Source organism: Pseudopipra pipra, chromosome 2, assembly GCF_036250125.1.
Source record: "Pseudopipra pipra isolate bDixPip1 chromosome 2, bDixPip1.hap1, whole genome shotgun sequence".
In the NCBI taxonomy this organism is placed as follows: domain Eukaryota; kingdom Metazoa; phylum Chordata; class Aves; order Passeriformes; family Pipridae; genus Pseudopipra; species Pseudopipra pipra.
The window spans coordinates 3942268-3969630 of NC_087550.1; the positions used below are offsets into that span (position 1 = coordinate 3942268).

The 27363-nt window shown below is 48.7% G+C and overlaps 3 protein-coding genes across 5 annotated transcripts; 1 reads left to right on the plus strand and 2 right to left on the minus strand.

Moving 5' to 3' along the window:
• The first annotated feature begins 690 nt into the window (after positions 1 to 690).
• Positions 691 to 8661, plus strand: ACP6 (acid phosphatase 6, lysophosphatidic). Of its 2 annotated transcripts, none has more exons than XM_064643355.1 (10): positions 691 to 938; positions 2289 to 2417; positions 2511 to 2641; positions 3277 to 3356; positions 4108 to 4195; positions 5631 to 5763; positions 6477 to 6577; positions 7911 to 8006; positions 8191 to 8356; positions 8465 to 8661. In XM_064643355.1, exons 1-10 carry the CDS (start codon positions 759 to 761, stop codon positions 8579 to 8581), a joined length of 1221 nt encoding a protein of 406 aa, XP_064499425.1. In that variant the 5' UTR covers positions 691 to 758; the 3' UTR covers positions 8582 to 8661. The 2 variants fall into 2 exon arrangements, with proteins under 2 accessions (XP_064499425.1, XP_064499417.1); XM_064643347.1 differs by having other exon boundaries at positions 692 to 938; positions 2286 to 2417.
• On the minus strand, positions 6478 to 25985 carry BCL9 (BCL9 transcription coactivator). Of its 2 annotated transcripts, none has more exons than XM_064643343.1 (7): positions 25879 to 25985; positions 24017 to 24330; positions 22931 to 23120; positions 22372 to 22471; positions 19733 to 21962; positions 17654 to 17914; positions 6478 to 16271 (listed from the first exon to the last, which is right to left on the minus strand). In XM_064643343.1, the coding sequence occupies exons 1-7, from the start codon at positions 25929 to 25931 to the stop codon at positions 15190 to 15192; spliced, it is 4230 nt and encodes a 1409-aa protein (XP_064499413.1). In that variant the 5' UTR covers positions 25932 to 25985; the 3' UTR covers positions 6478 to 15189. The 2 variants fall into 2 exon arrangements, with proteins under 2 accessions (XP_064499413.1, XP_064499412.1); XM_064643342.1 differs by having other exon boundaries at positions 6478 to 16307.
• Positions 25982 to 26173, minus strand: LOC135407976 (uncharacterized). Its single transcript, XM_064643375.1, has one exon. It carries the CDS (start codon positions 26171 to 26173, stop codon positions 25982 to 25984), a length of 192 nt encoding a protein of 63 aa, XP_064499445.1.
• Between the last annotated feature and the right edge of the window lie 1190 nt (positions 26174 to 27363).

The following is a 27363-nucleotide window of genomic DNA, read 5'->3' on the forward strand; positions in this document are numbered from 1 at the left end:
GAAGGATATTGGGGTGCTGGAGCAGGTCCAGAGAAGAGCAACAAGGCTGGTGAAGGGACTGGAGCACAAGTCCTATGAGGAGAGGCTGAGGGAGCTGGGGCTGTTCAGCCTGGAGAAGAGGAGGCTCAGGGGAGACCTCATCACTCTCTGCAACTCCCTGACAGGAGGGGGGAGCCAGGTGGGGGTTGGTCTCTTCTCCCAGGCAACTATCAGCAAGACAAGAGGGCATGGTCTTAAGCTGTGCCAGGGGAGGTTTAGGTTGGATATTAGGAAAAAATTCTTTATAGAAAGGGTAATCAGGCATTGGAATGGGCTGCCCAGGGAAGCGGTGGATTCTCGGTCTCTGGAGGTTTTTCAGATGAGGCTGGATGTGGCATCAGTGCCATGGGCTGGTAACCGCGGTGGTAGCGGATCAAGGGTTGGACTAGGTGATCTCGGAGGTCCCTTCCAACCCAGCCGGTTCTATCATTCTATGACACCGTGAATCCCACAGGGAAAAGAACTAAAGACGGGGAGACGTGACAAGTCCCGCACCGGCCACGGGGCGCCAGCGCTGCCCCACCGGAGGCGGTGCCGGTGCCGGTGCCAGGGGCGGCCCCGGGGCGGGGGAGCCGCCGGTCCCGCCCAGCCCTGCCCGGGATTCCCCGGCGCGGCGCCCGCCGGGAGCCGCAGTCCGCGCCGGGCCGCCTCAGCACCCCGGAGCCCGCGGAGGGGCCTCGGTTCCTTCCCGCCGGCCCCCGCGCCCCGGCCGTGCCGACATGGGCTGGGGGTCGCGGCTGGTCGTGCTGGGTGGCCTGGCCGCCTGGGCGCAGCGGCGGCGGGCGGCGGCGGCGGGCCGGGATGGCGGCGAGCGGCGGGAGCTGGAGCTGAGGCTGGTGCAGGTGGTGTTCCGGCACGGGGCGCGCACCCCGCTGCAGCCGCTGCCGGGGGCCGCGATGGTGAGCACGGCACGGGACTGGGACGGGACGGGGGCGGCGGTGGGTGCCCCGCGGCGGAGCTGCTGCCTTTGCTTCCCTGATGGCAGCCTGGTGGTTTAGGTTTTATTTTCCCCTTCCCAAGGGGAATCGATGAATTTACTCCCCCCAGAGTAAATGTGGGAGGAAACGTGGGACCATGCATCCCGACAGGCTTGGGGAAGAGGCCTTCTCCGCCTTGGAAAGCGGCCTAGCGGGGAAGGGCCTGGGGGTGCTGGTCCACAGCAGCTGGACACGAGCCAGCGTGTGCCCAGGGGGCCAGGAAGGCCAATGGCATCCTGGCCTGGATCAGGAACACTGTGACCAGCTGGATCAGCTCCCCCTGTACTCGGCACTGGTGAGGCCGCACCTCGAGCGCTCTGTCCAGTTCTGGGCCCCTCACTCCAGGAAAGACATTGAGGCGCTGGAGCCTGTCTAGAGAAGGGCAGTGGAGCTGGGGAAGGGTCTGGAGCACAAGTCCTGTGAGGAGCAGTTGAGGGAGCTGGGGGTGTTTAACCTGGAGAAAAGGAGGCTCAAGGGTGACCTGATCACTTTCTTCATCTCTCTGAAAGCAGGTTGTAGCCAAGTGGGGTTGGGCTCTTCTCCCAGGCAACTCCAAGAGGAAATGGCCTCAAGTTATGGCAGAGGAGGACTGGGTTGGACATAAGGAGGAATTTCCTGATGGAAAGGGTGATTAGACATTTGAACAGACTGGTCTCTGCAGGTGTTTAAGGATAGACTGGTTGTGGCACTTAGTGGTATGGTCTAGTTGCCATGGAGGTGTTCAATCATAGGTCTTTTCCAACCTAACTGATTCTGTGAACAACTGCTTCGGCTGCCGGGAGCCCTCAGGGGCAGGATGCAGGGATGGGGGATAGCACTCAGTACTGCAGTGCCCATGGACTTTGCTCCAGGGCTGAGCACCCACCTTCCAGATGGTGCTTGGCAAATGTGCAGCTCCTGCCTTGGTTTTACCAGAACTGATACGACTCTCCCAGCCTCCACTGAGGCAGCCTCGGGAGCTGGCAGGTGTTAGTTCAGGTAGTTTGCTACAGCAGCTTTTCAGTGTGCAACAATGAGCAGCAATTGTGATTTCCTACAGATCTTTCTCCTGTAAGGGGAGGAAAGCAAGTACTGCATTTCCTGAAGATCAGATCTGCAAATCCAGAGTGCAGCACTGCTCTCATTTCTCTATGAGCTGTCTGAAGAGATCTCTATGGCAAGGCAGCACAGCATAACACCTCCAGCATTGGTTTAATGCTCTTAAAAGCCCTTGGTTTAATGCTCTTGAAAGTTTTCCACTGAAGCACTGCTTGTTTGTTTGTTTTGAAGCAGGTGGAATGGCGTCCCACTCTTATAGATGTACCTGCTAAGACTAAGTTTGATTACAAGGTGACTAACCTAAATGGAGGACCTCAACCTCACTCACCTCTTGAGGAGCAATACAGAAAGACCACATTCAAGGTGAGGCTCTCTTTCCCAGTGGGTTCGTGTTCCCTCTGTAAACATGTTTGTTTCCATAGTCCACTGGAGACCCTTCCCCTTCTTTGCTTTTAGGGTGGTGCCATTGCAGGACAGCTGACAACACTGGGCATGCAGCAGACATATGCCCTGGGGGAAAGGCTGAGGAGAAGATATGTGGAAGAAGCCAACTTTCTTTCACCAACATTTAAGCCTGCTGAGGTCTTGTGAGTCTCTCAGTTCCCTCCTTGGCCTTCTCTTGCTTCCTCTCTCCTAACAAGTAGCCCTGTGCTAGGGAAACTCTGACTAGCATACCCTTCTCCACCCCACAGCAGACTGGCTGGCCCCTGGGCCTTCATCTTTGCTCAGCCTGTAAAGCCTGGTACTAAAACTCTCTCGTGACACAAAGCATCCAATTCCCCAGCGGTGCTGAGAGTGATGCCAAGGACAGGTTCATCTCATCCAGGTTTAGCCACTGGCAGTGGTCTTATGCACCTGTATGGTTAATAAAAGAGAAACAAGCATTTCTGGAGCACACTTGAACTCACTGTCAACAGCTGAAGTTCAGTGAGATGAAGCAACCCCTGGTTGCTCACATCACTAATGCTGGGAGTGTCTGGCTTAGGATGAGATTAAAGTTACACCAGAGAAGTGCCAGTTTGTTATCTCCACTATTTCTGAAGGGCAGTTCAGATGTAGGTGTCTACTTAAGATAGCTACAGTGACAAAAGATGAATCCCACCACGGGTTTCCAAAGTCACAGTGGAAGCAGGACCCTCAGTTCCAGCCAGCCCTCCCCAGCTGCAGCCGTGCTGACAGGAAGGAGAAGATGCCACTTCACGAACTGCTTTCTCTCTTTCAGCATCCGTTCCACTAATATTTTCCGGAACCTGGAGTCCACACGGTGCGTGCTGGCTGGGCTGTACCAACAGCAGAAAGAAGGTTGGGGAGACTTCTGAACAGTGCCTTCCTTTCTTTGCTCAGTCTTCCCTAGATGCACGCATCTTGCGCACCCCAGCTCTCCCTGGCTCCTAGTTGTTACTTCTTCCCTGGTTCCTTGCACTTGGCCCCCTTTCCCCTACTCTCCTGGCTCTTTGGGTTCTTCACCAGCTTGTCACTTCCTTGCTCTCTTTGTGTGTCTTTCTGCTGCAGTTTCAGACCTGCTGGGGAATCAAGAGGGCAAAAAGTTCTAGGTCCAATGTTCATGAGATGCACATCTGAAAACGGTTTCTCAGAGAAACCTGAGTATCTTGGCCAAGATCCTTCACAGGTTCAGTATATGGAGTAACTTCCACCTGTATCTTACAGTTGGTAACTACTTGTATGCCCTAGAAATACGCTCTGCATTTTGAAGATCTCACCTCTGCTCCTTCCATATTCAGTTCCGCAAACAAGCCGAAGTGACTTGCCAGAGCTCCTTACACCTGATGACACAGAGACTAATTTTTGGCACTTAAAAACACTAAGAAAAATGAGCACACAATTAGAAAGCTTTTCGAGGTTCACAGCAGGCATCCCTGTGGAATTCAATTCACAGAAACAAGCACAGTGGCTTGTGTTGCAGGTGATGCCTCAGGGGAAATTGCTACTTGACAACAATGCACTTGAGCACAAGGGCTGTGAAAGGGATTAAAGGGGTCCAAAGAAACGCAGATGCACTGCTGATCTCAGGAACTTCCTCCTTGTTCCACAGGATCTGTCGTCATTGTCACTGATGAAGCCAGCTCTGAAATACTCTACCCCAACATGCACAACTGCCAGCGCCTGAAATGCTTGACCAGGTAATTGCCAGCAATACCTCCCCGTATGATTTCACTTCTGTCTCACTTCAGCAGTAGTAATTTAAAACAGCACGTTTTCTTCCCATTTCCCAATTTCTTCCCCTGCCATTTACAGTTCTTTGGGAATGCTTAGGTAGTTGTATAAAACACCTGGTAAAGCGGAGTTACGCACCAAGCAGTGGCACCAGAAGAAAATAGAGACTTTTTCTTGAAAGACCAATTTAATTTAGTCTGTGTCTAGCAAATGCTCATTACTAGCTAATGTACAGCTAGTCTGTGGCATTGCTGCAGGGCAGAATTAATGTCATCTACATTCCTTAACAAGCCTTTCAAGTGTGAACATATTGGGCCTCCTTTTTATATTCAGCTTCTGGTTTGGGAGTTATTTCAACATTCCGGTCACATTTATACCTTGAAGAAACTGAAATATACTCAGCCTTGATACATTTAACAAAGACTAATGAAGTAAAATAAGGAACATCCTACATAGAAAGAACACTCATGTTTGCAGAGTCAAGTACTCTAAAATGCCTGTGCCAGGTTGGGCATGGGGTGGAAACTGAACAAGAGAGGCAGATGTATTGCAGCTTGCCTGGATTATCCATGACCATATTTTTGTCCAAAATTCAGGAGTTGTCAGAATTCACTTGCAAAAGCTCACTATGTAATGCTTGACTCTGCAGACAAAGAATTGTTCTAGACAGTGGTGAGGTGGCAGCCCACAGAACCAGTACATTCAGCCTCCTCCAGTAACATCAGCTGTCCAAAAAGGGAGGAAACTGCAGGGTCTTCTGCTCTCTGCCCACTAACTGAGCACATTTGGTGACCATGTCAAGGTAGACTTTTTGAGCTGCAGTAAGAAGCACTGCCTCAGCTTACAGGCTGCCTAGGAAATACACAGCCAGCATGGGTATTCTCAGCTAAATTTTTTTAAATACAGTTTAAAACAGCGTAAAGATGCAAATAGCTTCTAGCAAAGCAAAAGGTGAATTTAATCTGCAGGTGAATTACTAGGTGTTCCCTTTTTCCCACACCACACAGCGATCAGTTCAAAGCTTCTACCCTTTCTTCTTTCATGAGGCAGTTAAAGGCTGCTCCCTGAAGACACAGACATGTACAGTTCCAGTATGACCAGATCTCTTAACTGATACACAGCCCTTGCTTATGGGAACCACTTCTGAGGTGTTCACATTTTAATTTTTCCCCCTGCCTCTGTGAGAGCAGAGAGCTAGCTCTGATCCTTGACATCTGGATACATTATCTGTCCTTCCTGCAACTCAGATTCCCAACATCAGGAATTCCTCAGTATACTGCAGTGCTTCTCTTCTGCCCCTCACTGATGTGAGACAACTCCACAGGGCTGGGTCAGAAAAGCCTGACAGAAAAGATAGGAAGCCTGGTGTGTGAAAAGTTTTTTGGTTTAATTCCCTTGCAGGCAGAAGGGTAAGGATGCTCTGCATCAGCCAGGTATCTCTGATGACTTGAAAAAAATTAAGAAGATGATGGGTATTGATGGTGATGAGTCCGTGGATTTTTTTGTCCTCCTCGATAACATTTTTGCTGAGCAGGTGAGCTGAGCAGTTCTGTTGCACTGTCACAGGAAGAACATCCCCTTACCATGCACAGGGAGGAAATCACAGAGTGCCAACACCCATGGATAACAACGGGTTCCCACCCCAGTACCTTTCTATGCAATCCAGAAAGTTTATAGGAATAGCATGGCCTTTTTAAAAAGCAAGATGTGGAGTCAGCCTTGCTGTAGGATGGATGAAGACTTGTCTCCAGTATTTATGTTCTTACCTGGAAATCCAGTATTTCTTTCAACTGCAATATAGAGCTAAGAGAGCAGCTGGGCCTGCCTTGCCCCATTTACAAAGTGCTTTCCCTTTTTTGGCACTCAGCACCTGACAGTCCTTCTAATCCTGGTTCCAGCATAGTAACCGTGACCCACAGTGCTTCTGCTACTGGAAGGAAGCTGGGCATATTTTTACCCTCCTTTAGTACCTCTTTTTTGCTGGGGCTAATGGTAATTGATGTGGCTGCCAGTTGAATGGCCCAGTGTGTTACACTCCCTTCACACAGCAGTGTATCAAACATCCATCCTTTCGGTACACAGAGCAAGGCTGTATGTCTAAAACCATCCTAAAAATCCTCAAGTGAATACCACAGTACAAATGGTGGGACATGAACAGCAGTTTTCTGTGGGCAGTCACCCACGTGTCTTCAGGCTGGGTTCAGAAAAGGTCAAACCCTGTGGCTGTGCTGTGTCTTCTCCCTCCAGGTGCACAATCTGCCAAGCTCCCCGGTGCTGAAGAAGTTCCAGCAGACGGTTGAGCGCCGATCCGTTGACTCCATGCTCTTCCTTCTGGAAGAAAGTTCAAGGTGATTGCCTGCACCCATGCCTCCAGCCTCAGGGGTTGTCTCACCCAGGGGTGGATGTGCTACACCAGCTTCTGCAGCGGACAGGAGCCCTTTCCAATCTGCTGCATTCCCCCACCAGAGGCTACTGCCCGCCTCATGAAGTTTGTGCCCCAGCCATTTTGGTAAAGTCCAGTGCCTTCAGTCAGTAACATGAGCTCGGGAAAAGGAGTCCACACTGAGGAGGCCAAGATGTGGCCTTACACGCTGTTTTGTTGATAGTCTCTGAGGAGCAGTGCTAATCCACCAAGGTTTAAGGCCTCAGTTGCCACGGTGTTTAAGTGAACCTGTGTCAAAGGCAAAAGCAGAACAGAAGAGGAAATACTTCCAGCCCAGGCCCTGAGGCTCCAACAGCCCTTGCAGATGCACAAGTACAATGTGAATTCCAACTTGGGAAGTTTATCCCAGGGGTGGTACCTGCACATCTGGGCTGAAAAGTGCTAGTGCTAGCGGAAAAGGTGATGCCAGGCCCTGCGCACAGGTAACTACTTGCAAAAGAATGTGCTGCTACATGCAGTTAATTGCCTCCTGCACAGTTGTTTGTAAAGGTTGGCTGAGTTGCCAGCAGTCATCTTCCTTTCAGATTCATTTGCAGCTGCCACATTCACCAGCTCCAATCAGGTGATGGTATGGCACTGCCTTTTCTAGTAGGGTAGTTGCCCTTAGTCTTTTCTTTAACACGTATTAGAGATCTCAGGTACTGAAAGACTGATTCCCCCCATTCCCACAACACCCAGGAAAGCCAGTCCCACTCATCTTCCATTTCTACTGATATACTCATTTCGGTAGAGGGAGTTTCTTCCCACCAGAAGTTGTATAAAAATCATCTCTTTGTTCAGTACAAGGATAAAAACTAATTTATAAATTATTATTATAATGGATAGCCACCACCTTCTTGAATCCTGCCCCTCCCCAGCAAAGACCTCAACCACTTCAGTTACTGTTTTGCAGTCAGCTACTGTCATCTTCCCTAGCTGAAACCCATGCATCCAAAAATCACAACCAGGGAAACAAAACAGTGTAGAAAATAATCAGTGAGTTTCTAGATTTCCCTTTGTGTGGGCCACACCTCATGATACTGCTTGCTAATGCCTCTCCCCTCCCAATCTGCAATCACATTAGAGTGGTGACTACACAACCTCTGAACTAAAAATTAACCATGTTAATTGCCCTGAACAGTTTGTAGCTACGCTCCATACATGTTATCAATTTATAATAGAAAAGAGGTTCCCAGGTGTTCATATGCCATTGTTTGAAAGTTTAAAAACTAGTAGATTTGTTTCTGCTTCTTTTCTAGAGAAGTTATTAAGATGAGTGTTGGTCTCCTTCTCGGTGCCTTACAGAAGAACATTAAAGCAGCAATAAATCCCTCGACTCCATCTGAAAAAGCCAGGTACAGGGCAAAACTCCAACTGGTATAAATTCTGACTTGATGTCAGTGTGAACCTGGTTCAGAAAGATATTGGATGTGTGGGATAATGAGAATGAGTGCTCATCTGGTAGAAAAAGCACGAGTGCTACTGGCATGGAGGAACACAGCTGAGACATTCTGCGTTTGGTTTTGGGGTTTTTTCCAGAAAGCTCATCCTCTACGCTTCTCATGATTCTGCTCTTATACCTCTCCTGTTGGCACTGGGCACCTTTGATCGCAAGTGGCCACCTTATGCTGCAGACGTGACCCTGGAGCTGTACCAGCACCGTCGGACCAAAGAGTGGTTCGTTCGCGTGTCTTACCGTGGAGAGGTAAGATCCCGTGGGAGGTCCCTCGTAAAAACCTTGGGCTTTTGGATTTACCATGCAGCAAAAAGAACAATCCACAAACTCCGTGATTCTGTCTCTTTGCTTTTGCAGGAGAAAGTGGTGAAAGGATGTAAAGCAGGTCTCTGCCCACTTGAAGAATTTCTAAAAGCTCTTTCACAGTATTCGGTCACTCCACAGGAGTACAATAACCTGTGCTCCAAAACATAGGGGAATCAGCAAACTGACTGATGATTAAGCTTTTAAAATTAAAATTTTAATTTTAAATTAAAATTATTTTATTGCCACAATCTTTTGACTATTTTTCTTTATGTTCTTGCCAGCCTTCCCTATTCCAGAGGCATTTTAGATGAGGGGACTTTTTCCTACCAGACACAGGGTGGCACAGTGTCACTTCACACTGTTAGCAACAAGATGAAAGAAGCCACGTGACAGAATGGCTCAAGTTCACTTCTGAGGTAGCCACACAAAAGCACAGAGAGGCTAAAACAGCAAGGGACACAACAGACCATTTCAAATTGTCCTGCTGCTTCAGGAATACGAGAGAAAACATACCTCTTCCATATGCTGGGACTGTGGGATGAAACCCAGCGTGCTGTGTGCTACCAGACTTGAAAGCTTTGACATAACAACTGATTTTATGTTTGCCAAACTGCAGAAGCCATTGTGCCTTTCCCTTTTTTTTGTCATGTTGGAGGGTTGCTCTCTGCAGACAGATGAACCAAGCAAATCGTGTAGCACTGAGCTACCTCATCTTCTTGAGGGCATTTTTGTGCACAAAAAACATCTCCAATGGGACAGCAGGCCTCCAAACCTCCTCCCTGCACTCCTGTAATTATGGAAATTGTGCTGTGAACATGCAGAACAGCCACAGTGGGCCAAGTACAAGAACACACACTCTTGGTGAACTCTGCTTAATATGCTTTAAACAAGGAAGTCTGGGGAGCTGCTGTCGAGTTCAGCTTTGGGCAGCATTGCATCTATTTTGCACTTGCTGAAAGAGGAATACAACAGAATAGCCAGCAGAAGTACTTCTAGCTGAGATGATGACACTTTCTCCTGTAAGGCAATACTAGGGATCACTAGGTTGCCAAAATCAGAAAATGGTTTGGGTTGGAAGGGATCTTAAAGATCACCTAGTTCCAACACCCCTGCCATGGGTGCCACCTGATCCACCCTGCCATCTGATCCACTAGATCAGATTGCTCAGAGCTCCATCCAGCATGGCCTTGAACACTTCCAGGGATGAGGCATCCACGGCTTCTCTGGGCAACCTGTTCCAGTCCCTCACCATCCCCACAGTAAAGAACTCCTCCTAATATCTAGCTTACATATCTAGCTTTTAGTTTAAAACCATTCCCCCCTGTCCTATCACTATCTGTCCATGTAAAAAGTCACTCTCCCTCTTTTTTATAAGCCCCATTTAGGGGCTTTATCAATATCACTGACAAAGATCTCGTTTTTTCAATCAGTAAATAAAACTTGAATCCTGACCTACTTTCTTTGGCATAGATAAAGGCTAAAATAGGGGGACCACTGATTGAAATGGCCCTGCAATTTTGGTTCTGCGTTACCCCTTCCCACTTAGTGAAGGCAGACTGCAGTGATGTTAATGTAATCATTGACAGATATGTGACTGGAGGCACTACAGCACCTTTTCCCCGAGAAGCGTGGGTTGAATTTACCTCTACTCTTTCATTAGCCTGCCCCCACCACAATTACATGTTGACACCACGCACAGCGAACAGAATAATTTGAATACTTAAATACATTGCTGGAGGTCTCACTGAACTGCCATTAGAAGCTGTCAAAAAGGCAAACAAAACATTGTTATTTTCCATCAAGTTTTTTACACAGCCTAAAACCATAATGCCATTATAAAAATCAATGGCCCTACCCTTGCTTAAGAACGGTGTGTTCTGCTCTAATCAGGCTCTCTCTTATGCACAGTTTCAAGTGTTTGGACAACAGTGATGAAAATATTAGGCAATATGATGGCAAGTTATTTCTAAGGCACGGACTGCTTAGAAAAAGGCATCTAGAAGCTTTGGCCATACCAGTAAACAAAGGGGGAATTCAACACACCTTCTGTTAAAATATAACTAGGAGCATCTCCCAGCAAAACTGACCAGCAACCGGGTTAAAAACTGCAACACAGCCAAGACCCACAGCACCCGGCATGGCCAGTTGTCCTAGTGCAGGTAAGATTGTTACAGGACACTGCATTCACACTGTTAAAATACTCCTATCAGTCTAGGCAGAGTAACATACATTTCAGTAAGAGCAGAAGACCTCAGGAAAGCAGGCCAGCTCCCTGGCAGTGGCTAGGAAGAAGGCACTGCTGGGAACAGGCTGCTTCATCACTGTCTCTTACAGAGTTTCTGCAGTGCCCTCTCTGCCCTGCTCCAGCCTTACTCTTCCCCTCAGCGTTGGAGTGGTTGGGCCATGCATTGGTCCATCCCACTGAGCAATTCCATGGTAGTTGTGGCCCACAGTATGTAAGAGGATTTATTTCTGACCACAACTAGTGTAAATAATCATTTCAGAACAGGATTGGTTGGACAGTGGAAGAGTTTTAATACCAAAGGGCACAGGTGAGTGGGAAGTGCTGAACTGCCAACACGGCATGGAAAAGCTGAGGCATTTCTGAGAATGTGGAATAAAAATTCCCAGAAATCAACTATTTCCCAGTATCCCAGAAAAAAAACCACGCATCACTTTTTTTCCTGCATCATTAACCATTTTTAGGTTAAGAATTACTACCCATTAACACAGTGAAGTACACTCTGCTAAATACAGGCCTGTATCAAACACGGATCATTTCTCCTCGAGGAGTATCACAACAGGGAACAGGTTTCAGCCAGCAGCCTGCCGAGGCTGCACGGGGAAAGCATTCACCATCACGAGTGCAGAAGGGCACCGCCAACGAGAGGAAGCCTTTCCTATGATCCGAGTGAAAACCAGCAGAGCAGACAGGCAGCGTATCGAGCTCCACAAAATTAAGCCCTGCATGTACTGTATTTGTAATAGTCCCAACGGTCTGGCACAAAAAATGCTGCATTGCAACTTACCCCTCGGGAAGAGTCGGGCACCCACATCTACTCTGAGTCAGGACACGTGTATTGTACCAGAAGCACCACCAGCACTGGAATCCCAGCCAAGAGTGCTGCAGATTAGATCCCCACGAACTGGTCTGTCTTCCGAAATGCAACCCATTAGACACCACTAGGAGGTCAGGACTAAACTCTCACAGGGCTGGCTACCTGCTTGTCATCTTCTTTGGTAGATTAAGCTAGCCCATGACACAGAGACAAAGCCTAAGTTTATTTGGACAGTGCTTAAAACTGGCAGTGTACTTCACAGATGACCTGACTGCAAGTCTACTAATTTAAAACAAACAGATTTCAAATATTTTAAACTTTTGATTTAGCAGGCGCATTACTTCGCGTCTCAGAAGTTCACCATCTGCTGGGTTTACCTTTTAAGTCTCTCCACACTCCGGCTGCGCAGCCATCTGGGATGAGATAATTTGAACAGCAGACTGTTTCCTCCCATGTTACTAGAGAGGAAGAGCAGCCAAGCATGTATGAATAAAGTCTATTTCATTCTTTCAAACAAAGGTGGAGGAGGATGATTTGAAAGTTAAAAAAAAAAAAAAAGAGAGAGGAGGGGGAGGGGAAGAAAACTAAAAATGGCAACCCCACTTTCCATCTTCAACTGCACCATGACTACCAGAGCTGAGTCAAAGTTACTATTGATAAGCAGGAGAGAACAGAGCCTGACTTACAGATCCTAAGGTGAATCTGCAAGGCTGGCAGCTAGAAAGGTTTTTCATTTGCAAAGCAAAAAGGGAAGAAGTAGAATCAAAGCAAAACAATGAAGTTCAGTCTACATCTACAGACCGAGATTAGCATCTCTTGTCCATCTGCTGGTGCAAAGCAGGCAACATCACCGAGGTTAAGTGCACCTAGTGGACTCAAAGAGTATCCACACCTTCTGCATCTTCTGTAGGAAAAATCTCATTAAGATACCAAATGCCAGCATCGTAAGTTAGACAGATACAGAAGGAACTGTAATGACAAAGCATCCATAACATATATCCCTTCACTATCAGTGGCTTTGAAACAGTGAATTCCCAATGTAATTCTCCTAGAATAAGTCACAGCCACCTCAAATCCTTTGCTATTCAAAATACCTCAACAGGCATAGGAGGCACTGAGAAAGAGTGTTACAAAAACCAACCAACCAGACAAAACCCTCTGGGTTATTTCTACGTCGATCAAGAACTTTGCTTTGTTCAACATGGTTAAAAGCAGTCAGGAGTGGTGGCAGGAGTGGCAACACTTAAAAAGGTTGCATTGTGACGATTCCCGTGCAAGGTCCTCAAAAGGAGCTGTGCAACCACTTAAGGAAGAGGTAATTCCGCTCTACAGAAATAACACTTACTGTGTCATTGTCAGCTCCTTCTAAAATCTTGACAAGCCCGTGCTTCAGGCACGGCTGCCTGTCTTGTCGGAGGGAAGCACCACAACACACATCCTACACTTTGTCAAAAGAGTAATTCTCACCCAAAATCATAGTAAATTTGCATGACAGCACAAAGGTGAATTTGGAAGCAGGCAACAGAAGGCTCTGAGGCTTGCGTGCCGCCAACAGTGCACGGCTCCACTCATTTTATAACACCAGCAACAAAACTTTGGTAAATCGGCCACCGAGAGGAATTCTTTTTTCACCTGTTAAGTGAGCTCTAAAACCTGTTCAGTTAACTCTAAAAAATTCTTACACACGATCATGTTAAAAATACTCATTCCCCACGTGACGTTTCACACTAGTGGCCAGCCCTCTGAGGAAACTACTCATTGAAATAATTTCAAGTAATGGCAAGTGGAAGGAAGAACAGATTACACACTCCATATACAGCGCTGGGGGACCAGAGAACAGACAGCCACAGAGCCCACGCCCTGCCCTGCAGATCCACATCTGGCTCATCCTGGTCTTCTCCAGGAGCAAATCTCAATTCCCAGTCCAGGTTTTGTCATCCAGCCTTTCACTCCTCATAGGCAAGACCATAAAACCTTCTTTCTGAAATCATCTCAAAAGGCAAGTTTGAAAAGACAGGGGATTAGGAAGCAATCGATGAGAACTGCAGCAAAGCAACAATTTACTCAGCAGGGTTGTCTCGATAAAAATCTGCTCACTGACAATTTCTATCTCACCTCTGTTATTTAAGTTCATCCTTTCCCCACTGTCTCAGGCTCTCAGTGCTGGCAGTCAGAGACCTGACCCAACCCAAAGCCCCCAGAGACACACACAGTCCCAGTGCCCTCCATAGCACTGGACTCCAGAGCTCAGCAGACAGACACTGCTGTGCTTAGGGAGAGCTCAAAACCACATACCTTGTAGTGCTGCAAACACTCCCTGTGAGGAAGTGATGGAGACAACAAGTTTCATCTATTCCTTGACCCTCGACAAATTGAGGAAGTCTGTAACTATTGTCCCTGGGGTGTTCTGAAATAAGACCTCTCTCTCCAAGAGGAAACAAGCTCAGGATTAAGTGAACAGAACAGCCCTGCAAGCAGCACGCAGCTGCCTACAGACCGGACTTTTAGGAGCTGCCAAAGCTTAACCCACCTGGCCTCTAGTCTCACTGTGATCATAAGGAAGAGCAAACAGTCATCTGGCCAGCTGTTTGATGTACACAGAGAGAACTGGGCTGGATAAAGAAGACAGTTCATTTTTGTAAGAAACAATATATTTTATTTTTCTGACACCACAGCCCTGGCGAGTGGTTTTGTACCAAATTTAATGGAGGTTACACAGAACGTTTTACGCTGGGGAGGAAAAAAAAAAATAACCACAAAAAAAAATCCTGGGTAACTTTTAGTGTCTGTTCCACTCCCACATTAATAAAATCACTTGGGGTTTCTAAGAAAAGGAGAATAGGAAACAGTGAGAGAGACTACTGTAGGATGTAACAGTGTCCAAGTCCAGCCCCTTCCTAGAAGTGGGAAGAGTCCCCACGTGAGGAGAGGCTCTCCTAGATTTACTCCCCAAAATAACACAATGTATTGCAGCTGCCATAGGAGGAGACAGAAGGGGACGGAGAGAGAGAAGCCTATTTAATAAAGAGTGGGAGGGAGAGACAGAAGGTGCTGGACAGCACGCCATAATTTGAAAAATATGTCCTTAACTTATTATTTATTTCTTTTAAAAGATTCCCCTCACTGAACTTAAGTTCCTTTTTGTGCTTTTCATTAATACTCTGCTCTGAGGTCGTAGTTTGGTTTTTCTATACATTGGGTGTTGAAGGAAAATAGTCCGAAGTTCTGAAGATGGATTCTCCACCTAAAGTAAACAGCCTAGAATCCCATTCTCCTCTCACCCCAAAGACTAAAAGTCTCTGCTAAAATCCCTTTTACAATATAGTACAGTACACAAAAAACCCCAAAAATAACCGAGAGTCCTGGGAGAAGCCAGTCCGAAGGACGTAAACATACAGAGAATGGTGCAACTTGTGACAAATGGCAATTCTCAAAATACAGCTACAGATTCTCAAAGCAGGTGCCGTCACGGGATACCCAAGTCCACAAAAATAATTTTTAAAAAATAAATCTTAAAAAAAAAACAACCTGTTTAAATGAATAATTTTTTTTTTTTTTTTCAGGTAATTCCATACATTCGAGATTTCCCAAAGCGTCCTCTGGTCTCTTTTCACCTATTGCATGGCCAAACTGTACTCCTGAAGCTCCCAAAAAAGCCCTCAGGACTTGGAATCTCATCTTGACAAGGATCAGAACATCCAGTCTTATGGTAGCAGCTTAAAACATCATGTTCCCTGGGTTTCCAGGGCCTTGGCTAAATCCTCCCATGCCAACGTCAGCAGCCATACCTCGGGGCCTCATCTGGGGGGGAATCATGATGTTTTGTTGGGGTCCCATCATGCCCTGCATTGACATCATCATCCCGGGCGACCCCACGGGGCCCGGGTGGCTGTACAGCCCCGCGGGGGCTCGGTCCTTGCCCGGGATCATGCCCACGGCGGCCACGGGGTTGCTCATGAGGGCGGGCTGGCCGGGCATGGCCGGCTGTGCTGGTGACATCATGCGGTGGTGCGGCCCCATCATGCCCTGCTGCAGGAAGGCCGGCGGCCTCATCGGGTTGTGGCCCGGCATGGACGGAGCCGTCCCGAGGGGGATATCCGGAGTTCCCACCGGCCCGGGGCCCCCCATGCCAGGCAACGTTAGTCCCATCCTCGGGGTCTGCTCTCCTATCATCCCCTGCATGTGGGAGAAGCCAGGCCCGGGCCCCTGCGGCTGCTTGCGGCCTGGCACCTCCCCACGAGGGAAATACTGTAGTGTCTGGCTGGGCTTCTCCGACGGGATAATCCTGGACAGGTCAAACTCAGGTATTCCCGTGGCTCCAGGGCGGATCACCTCCTGCAGCTCTGGATCAGTGAAAACCGAAGGCATATTGTTTCCAAGAACAGTGAAGGAGTCTGGACCGCCAGGGCCTCCAGTCTTGCAAAGTGCTGGATCTGTCGAACTTTGGGGCAGGTTGGTAGGACGCCCCAGAGGTCCTTCTCCGTGGAAGCCCATTCCTGCTGGGAAGTTGCCTTGTCCACCGCTGGGCCCGTTGTGTGGAAATGGCACCTGCTGTGGAGGGGACTGTACGGGGGGGAACCCCTGTGGGAAGCCCAGGCGTCCTTGAGGTACCATTGGAGACTCCTGGGAACCGTGCCCCATCATTGGGTTGTGTGACATCAGGCCGGGTCCCACAGGGACCCCATGAGGAGGTATATTGGGTCCCATAGCATTTGGAGAGGGCATCTGGTTGTTATGGGAAAGAGGCTGAGTCATTCCCATTGGGCTAAGGGTTGGCATTGGACCCACTGGGTTTGGACCTGAAATTCGAGGATTCTGAGAATTAATGCCCATTCCTAGGGAAGAAATAAGGAATCACATTTAGACAGCAGCCAGTAATAATCAATAAAGCTATCAGAGAGCTTTCTGCAAGGTTATCAAGTCCGCACACACACACCAAAAAAAAAAAATCAGCCCTAGTAATAAAACATCAGCCGTGGCTCTGAAAAGTGTTATTTTAACCAGAAATTCGATGGCACCTGAATAGCTGCTTCCCTAAGCTTCTCACTGCCCTATGAAACAGTGACTAAAGCCTGCTCCATAAGGAGGATCTCAATCCAACCCACACCTTTACTACCTCCCTAGCAGTCCACATGATGGAAGCAGTAACAAACGTGTGTCTGTGACAGATTATCAGCACATGGGCACTTGTCTACCGGGAAGTGACAGAATCTCCTCTCAAAACTCAAGCAGTGATAAATCAGGTAACCCTTGTAAGACTAGGAGGCAGCGATCAATGAGGTTAATGAGTTATCATCATGAACTTATTCAATTAGCCAGCTTCCCCAGATACATTCAGCCACCCCGATCATTACTGCGTGAAACACACGGCAAAGCTACAGGTAAACTCAGCAAGAACTCATTAACAATTGCCACTCCCATGAAACACCCACCCATTCCTCCTTTCAGCTGTTAATTCAATTGGGTGGAGGGACTACAGCCTATTTTTGTATTAAACAGGTACCCATGAGAATTAAGCTATCAGCAGGGTCTAGATTTCTCATAGAAACATGCTCACCCACACGACAGCCCAAAAGGAGAATGTTTTATTTTACTTTTCCTTTAACTCTTTCAGGTAGGGACCTGGACAGTTTCCCTCAGTCCTGGCTGAGGTCACCTGCCATTACATATTCCCTGTATGGGAAGATTAATGTTTTCAGAAAGTGCTCCAACACTCTCTTTCATTAAAAAGGCAATCCACAAAGCTCCGGATTAGACCTGATGATTCAGTGTCAAAAAAAAAAACCCAAACCAACCCCAAAAAACCAGTGAAGCTTCTATGACACTGCCTTAAGACAGGGGTGGTATGGTTTCCTCTGGGTAAGAGTCTGACCCTTATTCCCATGAGCAGCCTTCACTCACACAATTAATTCCAGTCTGCCTGAGTAGAAATCTCCTCCATACATAAAGGTTTTCCAGATCAGACAGTTTCTGGACAGAAAAAAAAAAAACCCAGCTCCAAGGAGAATTTCCAGCTCTGCATTTCAGAGAATTGCAACTGCCTTCCTCAAAAACAACACATGGCTATATATTCCTCGAGTTTTTTCCCCTCTCACCATCTTCATTTGATGAAGCTTTCATAAAAATCACCCTCACTGTACTGCCTGATACTTTGTGCTTAATGTTTCTTTGATCTTCTTACCTGGTACACTGTTCATAGGTGGCAAGTTTGGGGAGCGGGCTGGAGGGGAGTCATCATCCGAGCTGGCCACAGTTTTGATGGCATCGTGATAGAGCGGTGTAGAGCTCGGCATGGCAAATTTGGACATCCTGGACATCATAATGGAGAGGGGATTCTGGGAGAGGGTTGGCTCTGGAGGCATTGTGTAAGGACTGCTAGAGGGAAGATTTCCAGGGAGAGTCACAGGAGCAGACTGGCTGACTGTGGAAGGAGGTGGACCACCTTAGGAAAAAAGGAAAAGACAGAAAGAAAGTTTAATTTTTCATCCTTTTTCCTTAACTCCAACTCTTTTCCTCTAGAAATCTCAAACACTAGAAATCTTTTTTACTGCAAAACTTTACATGACTAATGTAATCAATGCCTGTGAAAAGTAACCAGAACAGACCAATTACTGGTCAAGCTGGTTAATATCTGTTATCCTACTGGAAAACACTTCTACTGGAACTATCTTGAGCCTCTACAAATCTACATGAAGAATTACCAGTTTAGTCTGAAAATCTTACTATTCAATTTCCATACACCGAAGACAGACTTAGGTACAGGGGTTAGCCATAGAAATCAAAATCTATAATCATTGAGTTGTTCCTGCATCCACCAAATGTCAACTGGAATTCCTTTCCCCTTTTCTTTAGGAGGCATCAAGCAAGCACAAAAGACACAGGCAGCACAAGGAAAACTGTGGCAGATATTTCTGACAAACTGCATGAGGAGCTACAACTCTCTGTTTTATGTTTCATTACATATTTCATGCATACATATTAGCTGCTTATTCCAGTTAAAGAAGCATTCTCTGTACTTATCATCTTAACATCATCCCTCGCTCTCCCAAAACCAGAACTGCACTGCCCATCTCCTTTGTTCTTCCACTGCTAAATTTCATGAAACCCGCACCGCTGTGAAGGAAAGATGCTAAACCAAAGTTGTACTCTCACTGAAAATTCACTGCACGTTCCTCAGCCACTCCCAACCAAAAAAAGGAAAGTAGAATAGATAACACTAAAATTCTGCAGTGCCAAAACACTCATGCTTTGGAAGAGCTGTGTGTAAAAGCATTCATCAAGCAACACTTCATACAGATTGCACAGATTATTCCGGGTTGGAAGGGACCCACAAGGCACAGACGAAAGCACTAGGTTCTGACTTGTAGGCACCTGGGCTCACGCCGGGCCTGGCCTCAGCAGACACTAACACCCAGTCTGCTTTCCCGAGCACAGACCCAGCCCCCAATCCCAGGGTTACCCTTGCCAGCAGCCCCGCAGGCATATCCCAATCCCCATCCCGGTCCCGGCCGCCGCCGCGCCGTTACCCGCGGCAGCACTAGAGGGCAACCTGGGCAAAGGGCTCCTCTCTCTCTCCCAGCCGGAAGAATTTCCCGGACGGGAAGGACAGCCCAGAGGGGTGAGTGTGCTGCAGGGTGAGCTCCGGGAAGGTGAGGACAGAGGCATGCCAGCACCTGGAGCCTGAGGTCCCAAGCACGGCACGGCTCGGCACACAACTGAATGCTACGGTGATTAGATCACTCCAGAACCTTTGAAGCCTGAAAAACTGAAGCACAACTTCCCGTCTGCAGTGTAAACCTGAAAAGCACCAACCACACCTGAACCATGCCTAGACACAGGGCTGGCTAAGTGTGCTCAGCGTGTCTTTGTAGGAGCTTTTTATCTCAAAGAGTTTTCATAACATAAGCAGGATCTTCTCCACAAAGCTACGATCACCATGAGCTACAACAGCCAGACCCCTACAAGGAGAGATTTCTCCCATCAATTCTCTACATCTTTTCACACCTCCTGACCCCATGCTTTTGCTTTTATGTCCTCTGAGTGATCAGCCCTCAGCTGGACACATGGGAGGCACAGTACTCACCCACAAATACAAAGGAGGAAAAGCCCTTGCCCTTCACTCACACAGCCCCCCTCAAAGAGGCAAACAGCCATCCAGCCCCTGCCCTGCTGAGAGAACCCTTCTCCCTCCCTTGCTGCACACGTTGGGTGACCCGACGCGAACCAAAGCGCCGGATCCAGCTGCTGGAAGGGCACTCACCCGACTCCACGTTCCCCAGCATGGCTGGAGAAGACATGGTCAGAGACGCCTTGTGGTTCGGGGGAATCCCGGGGCTCTGCAAAGGAGGCTTTGGAGATGAAGTCCATCCAGGAGAAGGTGCGGGGAGAGACGGAGACTTGAGGTGGACAGGAGAAGCAGCAGCAGACCCCAAGACAGGGGGGGACTTAATGGAGGCAGCAGCGGCTGCGGCAGTGGGGCCCGCGAGCATTCCTGCCAGCTGGGAGGGTGTCTGGGGGGACTTGAGGTTCCCCGAGGGAGACCCCATCATGGGAGACTGGACCTGGCGCATCGTGGGGGACTTCAGGGGGTTGATTCCTGGCGAATGCACCTGACCAGCTGCGGAGATATCCAAGGGCTTGCGGCCGAGGCTGCGCTGCGCGGGGGGAGCAGTGTTGAGGCTATTGGGGTTACTGGTGGGATTGAGAGGTAGTGGCGGCATGTGGCTGAGCCGGTTGTTAGTCCTTTGGTCAGGCCCGATCTGTTCTCTGAGATTCCGGAGACCGACTCCTGGGCCCTGAGACATGGGGAGGAAAGGCCTGGGACCCATGCCATACTCCTGCTGCGGGTGCTCCCCGAACGGCAGCGGCACCATTTTCTGCTGAGAAGAGAGCATCTCCGAGACGCCAGGGCGCAGCTTCATCATCTCTTCCGGCCCGACTCCTGCCTCCCTCAGCTTCTGAGGGACCAGGGGTGGATTGGAGCCCATGCTGACATTCATGCCCATGTCCCCCTTCATGCTGCCAGGGCCCATCCCAAACTCCAGCTCCCTGCTAGAAGCCATTTGTGGGGGTATTCCTTTTGGGAAGTCCCCCCTGGAAGGGCTCATCGGTCCTTCTACCGGCATGCGAGGGAAGATGGGGTTGTTGCCAGGCTCCATGTGTCTCTGGGAGGGCATCATTCTGTTTATCTCCATGCCGGGCCTGATGCCTTCCATGTTCAGACCAGGAGGAAGGCCCATCTGTTTCTCAGCCAGCTGCTGCTGGTAGAGCTCTTCGGGCAGGCCCTGTGGATTGGGAAACCGCTCCCCTCGGCCAGGGCCACTGAAGACACCCTGGCCAGGAGGGAAGTTTCGGCCGTCTGGGATTTTTGGCACATCGTCTGGCCAACTAACTCCCGAAAGCCCAGGCCGTGAGGCGGGATTCGGGACACTGGGGCCCTCCATCTCAGGGTTCATCATTCCTGCAAAACCAGGCAGGCGCATCTGGCTCCCGGGCACGTTGGGATGAGGGGCCATGCCCCTGGGGGGCAGAGAGTGTGACATGTTCATGCCTTCAGGGAAGGGCTCTGGGCCCCCAGGTCCCCAGCCCTCACCAGGGGTCATCTGGTAGGGAGGAGGAGGACCTCGGACCACCCCACGAGGCCCGTGCTGGTGGACCATCATGTCCTGCAGGGAACACTGCTGCACAACCACCTGCTCTTGCTTTCTCCTCTTCTCCTCGTAGAACTCCTGCTGCAGCTTGAGCCAGGCCACCTGCTCAGGAGTCATATGGTCCAGGTGGTCTGGGCCTATGGGTCCTGACTGGGAGTTCATTGGTGGTGGCCCCATTTCATCTGGGGAAAAAGGCATGTCCCTGTGTCCTTGAGGGCCAAATGGAGCCCCTCCATCTGTCCGAGACCCTGACCCTTTGCCTAAACTTTGGGATTGAGCCATCATAGCCTGTATCGGCCCTTCAGGTTTCTTTTGGGGACCATCCAGCACCCCAGCATTTGGGGGAGGCCCCCCACTTTGCCCTCCAGCAAACTCCTTCTCATCAGGGAAGAGCATGCGCTGTATATCTCGCAGGGTCTGCAGTGAGCGCTCTCGGTGCTCCAGCTGCTCCTGTGACAGTCCATCTGGATTCTCGCCCAAACTGGATGGGTCCCCACCAGACACCTGCTGGGGAGGACCTTTGGGGTCTGCAGCTGAGCTATTGCTACCTTGGGAAACCGGGCTAACCGCTCGGTTATTGGGGGTCGAACTCTGCCCAAATCCTTCCGTCTGCAATGGGGTAGAGTTGGCAGGGCTGCCCACGGACATCACTTTGCTCTCCACGCTGGGACTGTCCTGATCTATGGGACATGGGGGGCCAGTGGATTTGGACACCGGCGCTGACACGGGTGGGGTCGGCTGCATTTTGGCGTTCTGGGGAGGGTTCTGGTCCTGGGCAGCGGGGGGCTGGGGCTGCGGCAGGGGCTTGGGTTCAGTCCGAAGTGCAGTGATCTGGGGGTTCTGCAAGAGAAAGCCACACGTTGTCACCTGTTCTTCCTACAGCCCTGGCACACAAGCAGCAGTGCCAACAAAATGCCCAGCCTCAACCCCACCAGCCCAAACTTTGCAGGGAAGGGTAGCCTTCATGCAGCCATTACAGAACAGCACCTCTTTTGCTCAAGACATTACTGCAGGAACCCCTTTCTTCTGTGCTAGTTCTGCATGAGCAATGGGCTGGAAACACACTACCCAAATATTGCAGGACTCAAACTCTTCTTTGGATGACCCGAGACATTTGTGTGCAGAAGGTCTGAACAAAAACTGTCTTCCTGAAACTTATTTCAGAGCGTAAATAACCGTCCATCACTCTGAATCACACACGAGCACATTGACCGTTTCCCCTTCCCACCCACACGCAGGTATTCCCTACCAAGGGTACAGTGTTTCGTTCCGCCTTGCTGTTTGAGATGTTCTGGATATGAAAGGACACAATGGTTTCCACCTGTCCCTTCAGCACAGCTTCTGCAGCCCTGCAAAGACAGACAGGCAGATGCACATATCCAGTTGAAGCTAAGAATCAATTTTTCTCAACTGGCCTCCCTCCTATCTTTCAGCTGGCACAAGGCAGAAAGACTCAACCACACATATTTCACTCTAGATGAGTAGCAGCAGAAAAATGCTTACATCTGCAAACTCATCAGCATTCAGGGTTCACGTCTCAGTTTAGCCCATCCTGCACAGATTGCAAAACAACAGCTACCACCATTGGCAAGAAACAAATAAAAATCTCCATTCCTTAGAGGAACAAGCAATCGTTTCTCAGAGGGAAAAAAAGTAGGGACATTCTCCTCTACAGCCCCTCCAATAACCCCAAAACAAGTAATGAGTTTTTGCTACTTGATGCAGAAAGTGCCCTTGACAGTCTCTTAAAAAGCGAGCACAAACAGAACTCCTGCTCCCTGAAGACATTCAAGCATCTACCTACTTACTTGTTGGCCATCTCAGTAGAAAAGACGTAAACCACTTTGGATGGAGTCTTCTGCCCACTTGCTGGCTCCAAAGTGGCAGTCAGACCATGGGAAGGTGTGGAAGACCTTGGGGCTGAAGCATTTGAAGGAGTCATGGAGTGTGGTGTGTGCTGAGACTCCTGGGACTTCACATGATCAGCAGAATTGCAGTCTGGAAGGGGAGAAAGAGGAAAAGAAAGGAATTACTACCTTGGGAGCACTTTGGAAACCATTTCTGGAAACTGATCAGAGCTTTTTCTCCTCAGAATTTTCCTGCTTCTTCCTCAAGCAACACTAAAGGCAATTCTCCTATTACACCATGCATCTTTCCTCCAATGCCACGCTGCCCTTCAGGCACCACTGGGAGAAAGCTCATCTTGTCCCTTTTCAAGGCCTGTGGCAGTTCCCAGAGCTGATCCCTTTGAATTCTCTCATGGCCACACAGAAAAGCAGGAAAATTACACACTAAAATGAACAAATATAAATACGTCTGCTTCCAAGGAGAACGCTTGCAAAATTTCACTTCTTTTTTTTCCCCTTCAGCCACCTTAGCCAGGTGACCCAGCAGATGGACAACAAAGGAAAGACAGACCACTGCACATCTAGTGTGGTTTTGCACTGCCTCACAGAGGCAACGCTGGAGCCAGGAGCAGAACACAGAAATATCAACTCTCTGGCTTGTGTTACCAGCCAGGGTACTACAGGTTACCTATCTGTGTTGACAAAACAGACTTGCATATTGTTCAAAACCTGTTACAACAGAGCAGTTCCTGAAAGGCCAAAGGCCAGAAGGAAACCAACAGGTTGCATTTGTATTTTCAAATCCTCTGGGGGAGTTTCAGAGTTACAAAGGAACTTTCCCAACAGAGTCAGGCCTGCTCTCTGAGTGGGAACAAGACATTTGCCAATGCCAGCTATGACAACCTTTCCTCTTCCCCTGCTCTCCAGACCTTTAGACTTTGTTGGAGGGAACTTACAGAATCCCAGACAAATAACATTTGCATAGCAATTCTCCATCTCACAGAGAATTCAGACTAATTCTCTGCACATGAATCCTAGCAAGCATACCTTTGATTTCAGGGTCATCATTAGGAGTCCCAGATTCCCTCTGTTCAAAGGAGTCTGCTGAAATGCTCCTCTCTCTCTTCCCCTTCCCCTTGGCACCATTTCCAGCCCCATTCTTCAGCCCCATGCTCCCACCTGGGCCAGGGAGCACTTTGGGGGTGTGACCTCCACTTTTGGGGTCACAGGGAGAGGGCTGGGATTGGCTGGTGGAGCCCCCTTGTTTGCCTTGGTTGGAAAATTTGGAATCCAGCTGAGGGTTGCCAGACGGGGACATCACTGTAGGGGGGCGGACCATCACCTCCTGCTTTGATTTGGGGCTACAGGGGACAGAGGAGAAAAAAAAAAAGACAAAAAAAGTGACAAATCACACCATTGATTCATTCAGCCCTGTAGGAACAGATTAGAGTGAAGCAGAAACAACCACTGTCACCTTGCAAGCTAAGACAATTGCTGACACATAAAAAATGCCTGCAAGCTTAGAGTCATGCAGGTGCTTTTCTGAACATGCCCTGAAAGGGTTATTATCCAAGATGGGATCTCATTGCTCAAGAAGGCACCAAGGCAAACCACAGACCTGCCAGATCCCAGAAACTGCTGTCACATGAGGACCCACCTCTGGAGCTTCTGTCAATAAAGACAACGGTTTCTATGTGCACAGAGAAGCGCCTCACACCAAGACCAGCTCAGAGTAAACAAACAAGGCACAATAAAGTTCACCTCACCACTCTCCTGGCCCCCAACTACATGCTACAGCTCCGACCAGAGAAGACCCCCACCCCCCTCCCTTGCACCTCCCTATCCAGTTCTACAGGGAGCACAAGGAAAACCCAGCATTGCTGCAGCATTCGTCATACACCGGGGCGAGCTGCCAGGAAAACACAAACCTCTGACCGTGAAAACAATTAAACCAGCTACAACCTGCCTCTGAATAAGGAAAGAGAAGGAAGGATACCATCTCCAAGCACACTCCTGCAAAATGGGGCAGATGGAGCTTCCTTAATTTGCCAAAGCAGATTCAGAGTCTTTCCTTTCTTCTTCCATCCAGCAAATTGCATCCTAAAAATATTTTGCTCCTCTGGGTTTTACAGACATATTAGCCACCCCTTTTTCCTCACCCTCCACTTACTCCACTGCAATTGGATCTTCTGCATTGTGTTTTCCCATCATCACTATCACTTCCAACAGGCAGTGCTTGCTAGCATCCCCACTGTGGGACTCACACAAGCTGTTTCCTCCTTAGGAAAGACATCTGACTCAGAAGCATTCCCTCTGAAACACTCCTAAGTTCTGGATGACCTCTAGGAGTAAATAATCAAACCCAAGAATGCTGTCAATCAGACCATTCTAAGTCCCTGGGCGCCGCTTTGCTTCCATATTCTTCCCCTTCCAGATTAGTGGAGGAGAGATGCTGACCTGCTGCACTGGCAGGTGACTGACGCAGAGGATCCCAGTGCTCAGCACATCAGTTCTCCAGGCTGCTCAGGCCAATAATACAGAGGAAGCATTTTGTGTGAAAATACAGGCAGAGAGACCTTCTGCTGCCCAACTACCCCTTGGGAAACAGATAATTAGAAGAGGAGGAGGGGGGGGGGAATCAAGACAGAAAAAGCATGTTTACCCTCCAACAGCCTGTTCAGGTACCTGATGGGAAGGGAGGAGGGCACATGGAATAGAAAATCCACAGCTTTCAGCTCATCCTGAGCCTTGCAAACATGGAGACCCATCAGCACTGTGCAGCCACTGCTCAGGCACTCGGCAGGTCTGATGGGAGCACGAAGGAGGGCCAGTGGAGCCAATCCAGCAGCACAGCAGGGATGGCAACACCCACCAACCCAGGGCAGCTGAGTGCAGGCTCTTCCCCTTACCTCTGTGTGTTGCCTGACGGGGAGTTCCTCACTTTGGGGTTACTGGAATGCATTGACAGAAATCCTGAGCTCACAGTCTCACACACACGCAGATGGGCTCTCGTCAAGTTCCCCTGGGGATCGTGCCGCCAGAGGCAGCGTCGAAGCGCTTCCTGCCACCCGCTCCTCTCAGTGCTGGCTGTCTGCTTGCCTTTTTTCTCTTGGCTCCTCGCTGGTTTTGCACTGGGCACTTCCCTCCTGCAGCTCCAGCATTCTCTAGACGCGTGCCTCCTGCCGCCCAGGGGAAGTCTCGCATCTCCAGGGCACCCTGCAAACCACCCCACGAGAAGAGAACAGAAAACCAGTGAGGAACTGCCCGAGCAGACGTGGCTGGTGTGAGGCAGTACACGGCAATTCTTCCCCCATTCCCAAGATGACACGAGAGAAGAGCTTTCAGGTGGATAGGTATTTCCAGACCAGAGGCAGCCCTGGCTGGCCATTCAGTTTACAGGCACTGAGGCCATCTTCCCTTTGTCCAAAGCACATCATTCTGGAGTCAATAAAACAGGGAAGCACCTTGTATCTGAACACTTTGATTCCAGATCTGTGCTCAGCTTAAAGACACTTCATAGCAAGTCAGTAGAAAGTCAAAACTGCAAATCCCCAACATGAGTTAGCTATCCAGAATTCCCCTTTGAATGGCTGTAACATGATATTTCTTAAGAACATAAACTCTTCTTAAATCTTTTGTCTCCTTGGTCCAATATACCAAGACATATGCTCAATGACGTGTGCTAAGGGTTACACAAAGGGAGAAAAATAAAATAAAACACCTTCCTGGCCACCTGTAAGCTACCAGCTATGTGTGATTAGTCTGAAAACACCAGGGGTTAGTCACTCATCATATCTACTTAGAAAGGCCAAAAAGCACTAGAGAAGTACCCATCTAAATTTGCCCAGCAACACTCTACAGACCATTGAGGCTTTAAAAAAAAAAAACAAAAAAAAACCCACCACCCTCCCAAAAAAAAGACACTTTTTCAGCTTCTTTTTTTAGAGACAATATGCATGACACGGGCAACAAGGCACCTAAAACTGTTTCTGGAGGAGGAAACTATTGAACATCACTGTTGACATGCTTTGGGCTAAATTATTTTGGAACAAATTTCTGTCTTGTTTATGTTTCAACAAAATCTCTCCTGTTCATCTCACCTACTCAGATGCAAATCCACTTAATTTAGAATCTAACCAAGATTTATTGTTAATGTATTAAGCATTGCTAGTTAAATATTACTCAAATGTAAATATTCCCGATATTCCTTCTCAGCACCAAAGAAGTGGTTTCTTCCTGTGTATATCAAATGAAACAAAATAAATCTTACCAGAACAGGAATGTCTTGAATTTTATGAAGAAATTACTGTTCAAAACTGCATTTCAGAAACAAAAATTGCCTTGTTTATGTGATGACACCAGAAGATTAAGAAACACCTGACCACCTCTGGCCA

Excerpts from the sequence above, each read along its gene's own strand:
- ACP6 (XM_064643347.1), top strand. The coding sequence starts at position 759 with ATGGGCTGGGGGTCGCGGCTGGTCGTGCTGGGTGGCCTGGCCGCCTGG. Across the intron at positions 2,418-2,510 it reads ACAGAAAGACCACATTCAAG|GGTGGTGCCATTGCAGGACA; the intron begins GTGAGGCTCTCT and ends CTTTGCTTTTAG. Across the intron at positions 5,764-6,476 it reads ATAACATTTTTGCTGAGCAG|GTGCACAATCTGCCAAGCTC; the intron begins GTGAGCTGAGCA and ends TTCTCCCTCCAG.
- BCL9 (XM_064643342.1), bottom strand. The coding sequence starts at position 25,931 with ATGCATTCCAGTAACCCCAAAGTGAGGAACTCCCCGTCAGGCAACACA. Across the intron at positions 24,331-25,878 it reads CCGTCAGGCAACACACAGAG|CCCCAAATCAAAGCAGGAGG; the intron begins GTAAGGGGAAGA and ends TGTCCCCTGTAG. Across the intron at positions 23,121-24,016 it reads TGATGACCCTGAAATCAAAG|ACTGCAATTCTGCTGATCAT; the intron begins GTATGCTTGCTA and ends CTCCCCTTCCAG.
- LOC135407976 (XM_064643375.1), bottom strand. The coding sequence starts at position 26,173 with ATGCGAGACTTCCCCTGGGCGGCAGGAGGCACGCGTCTAGAGAATGCT.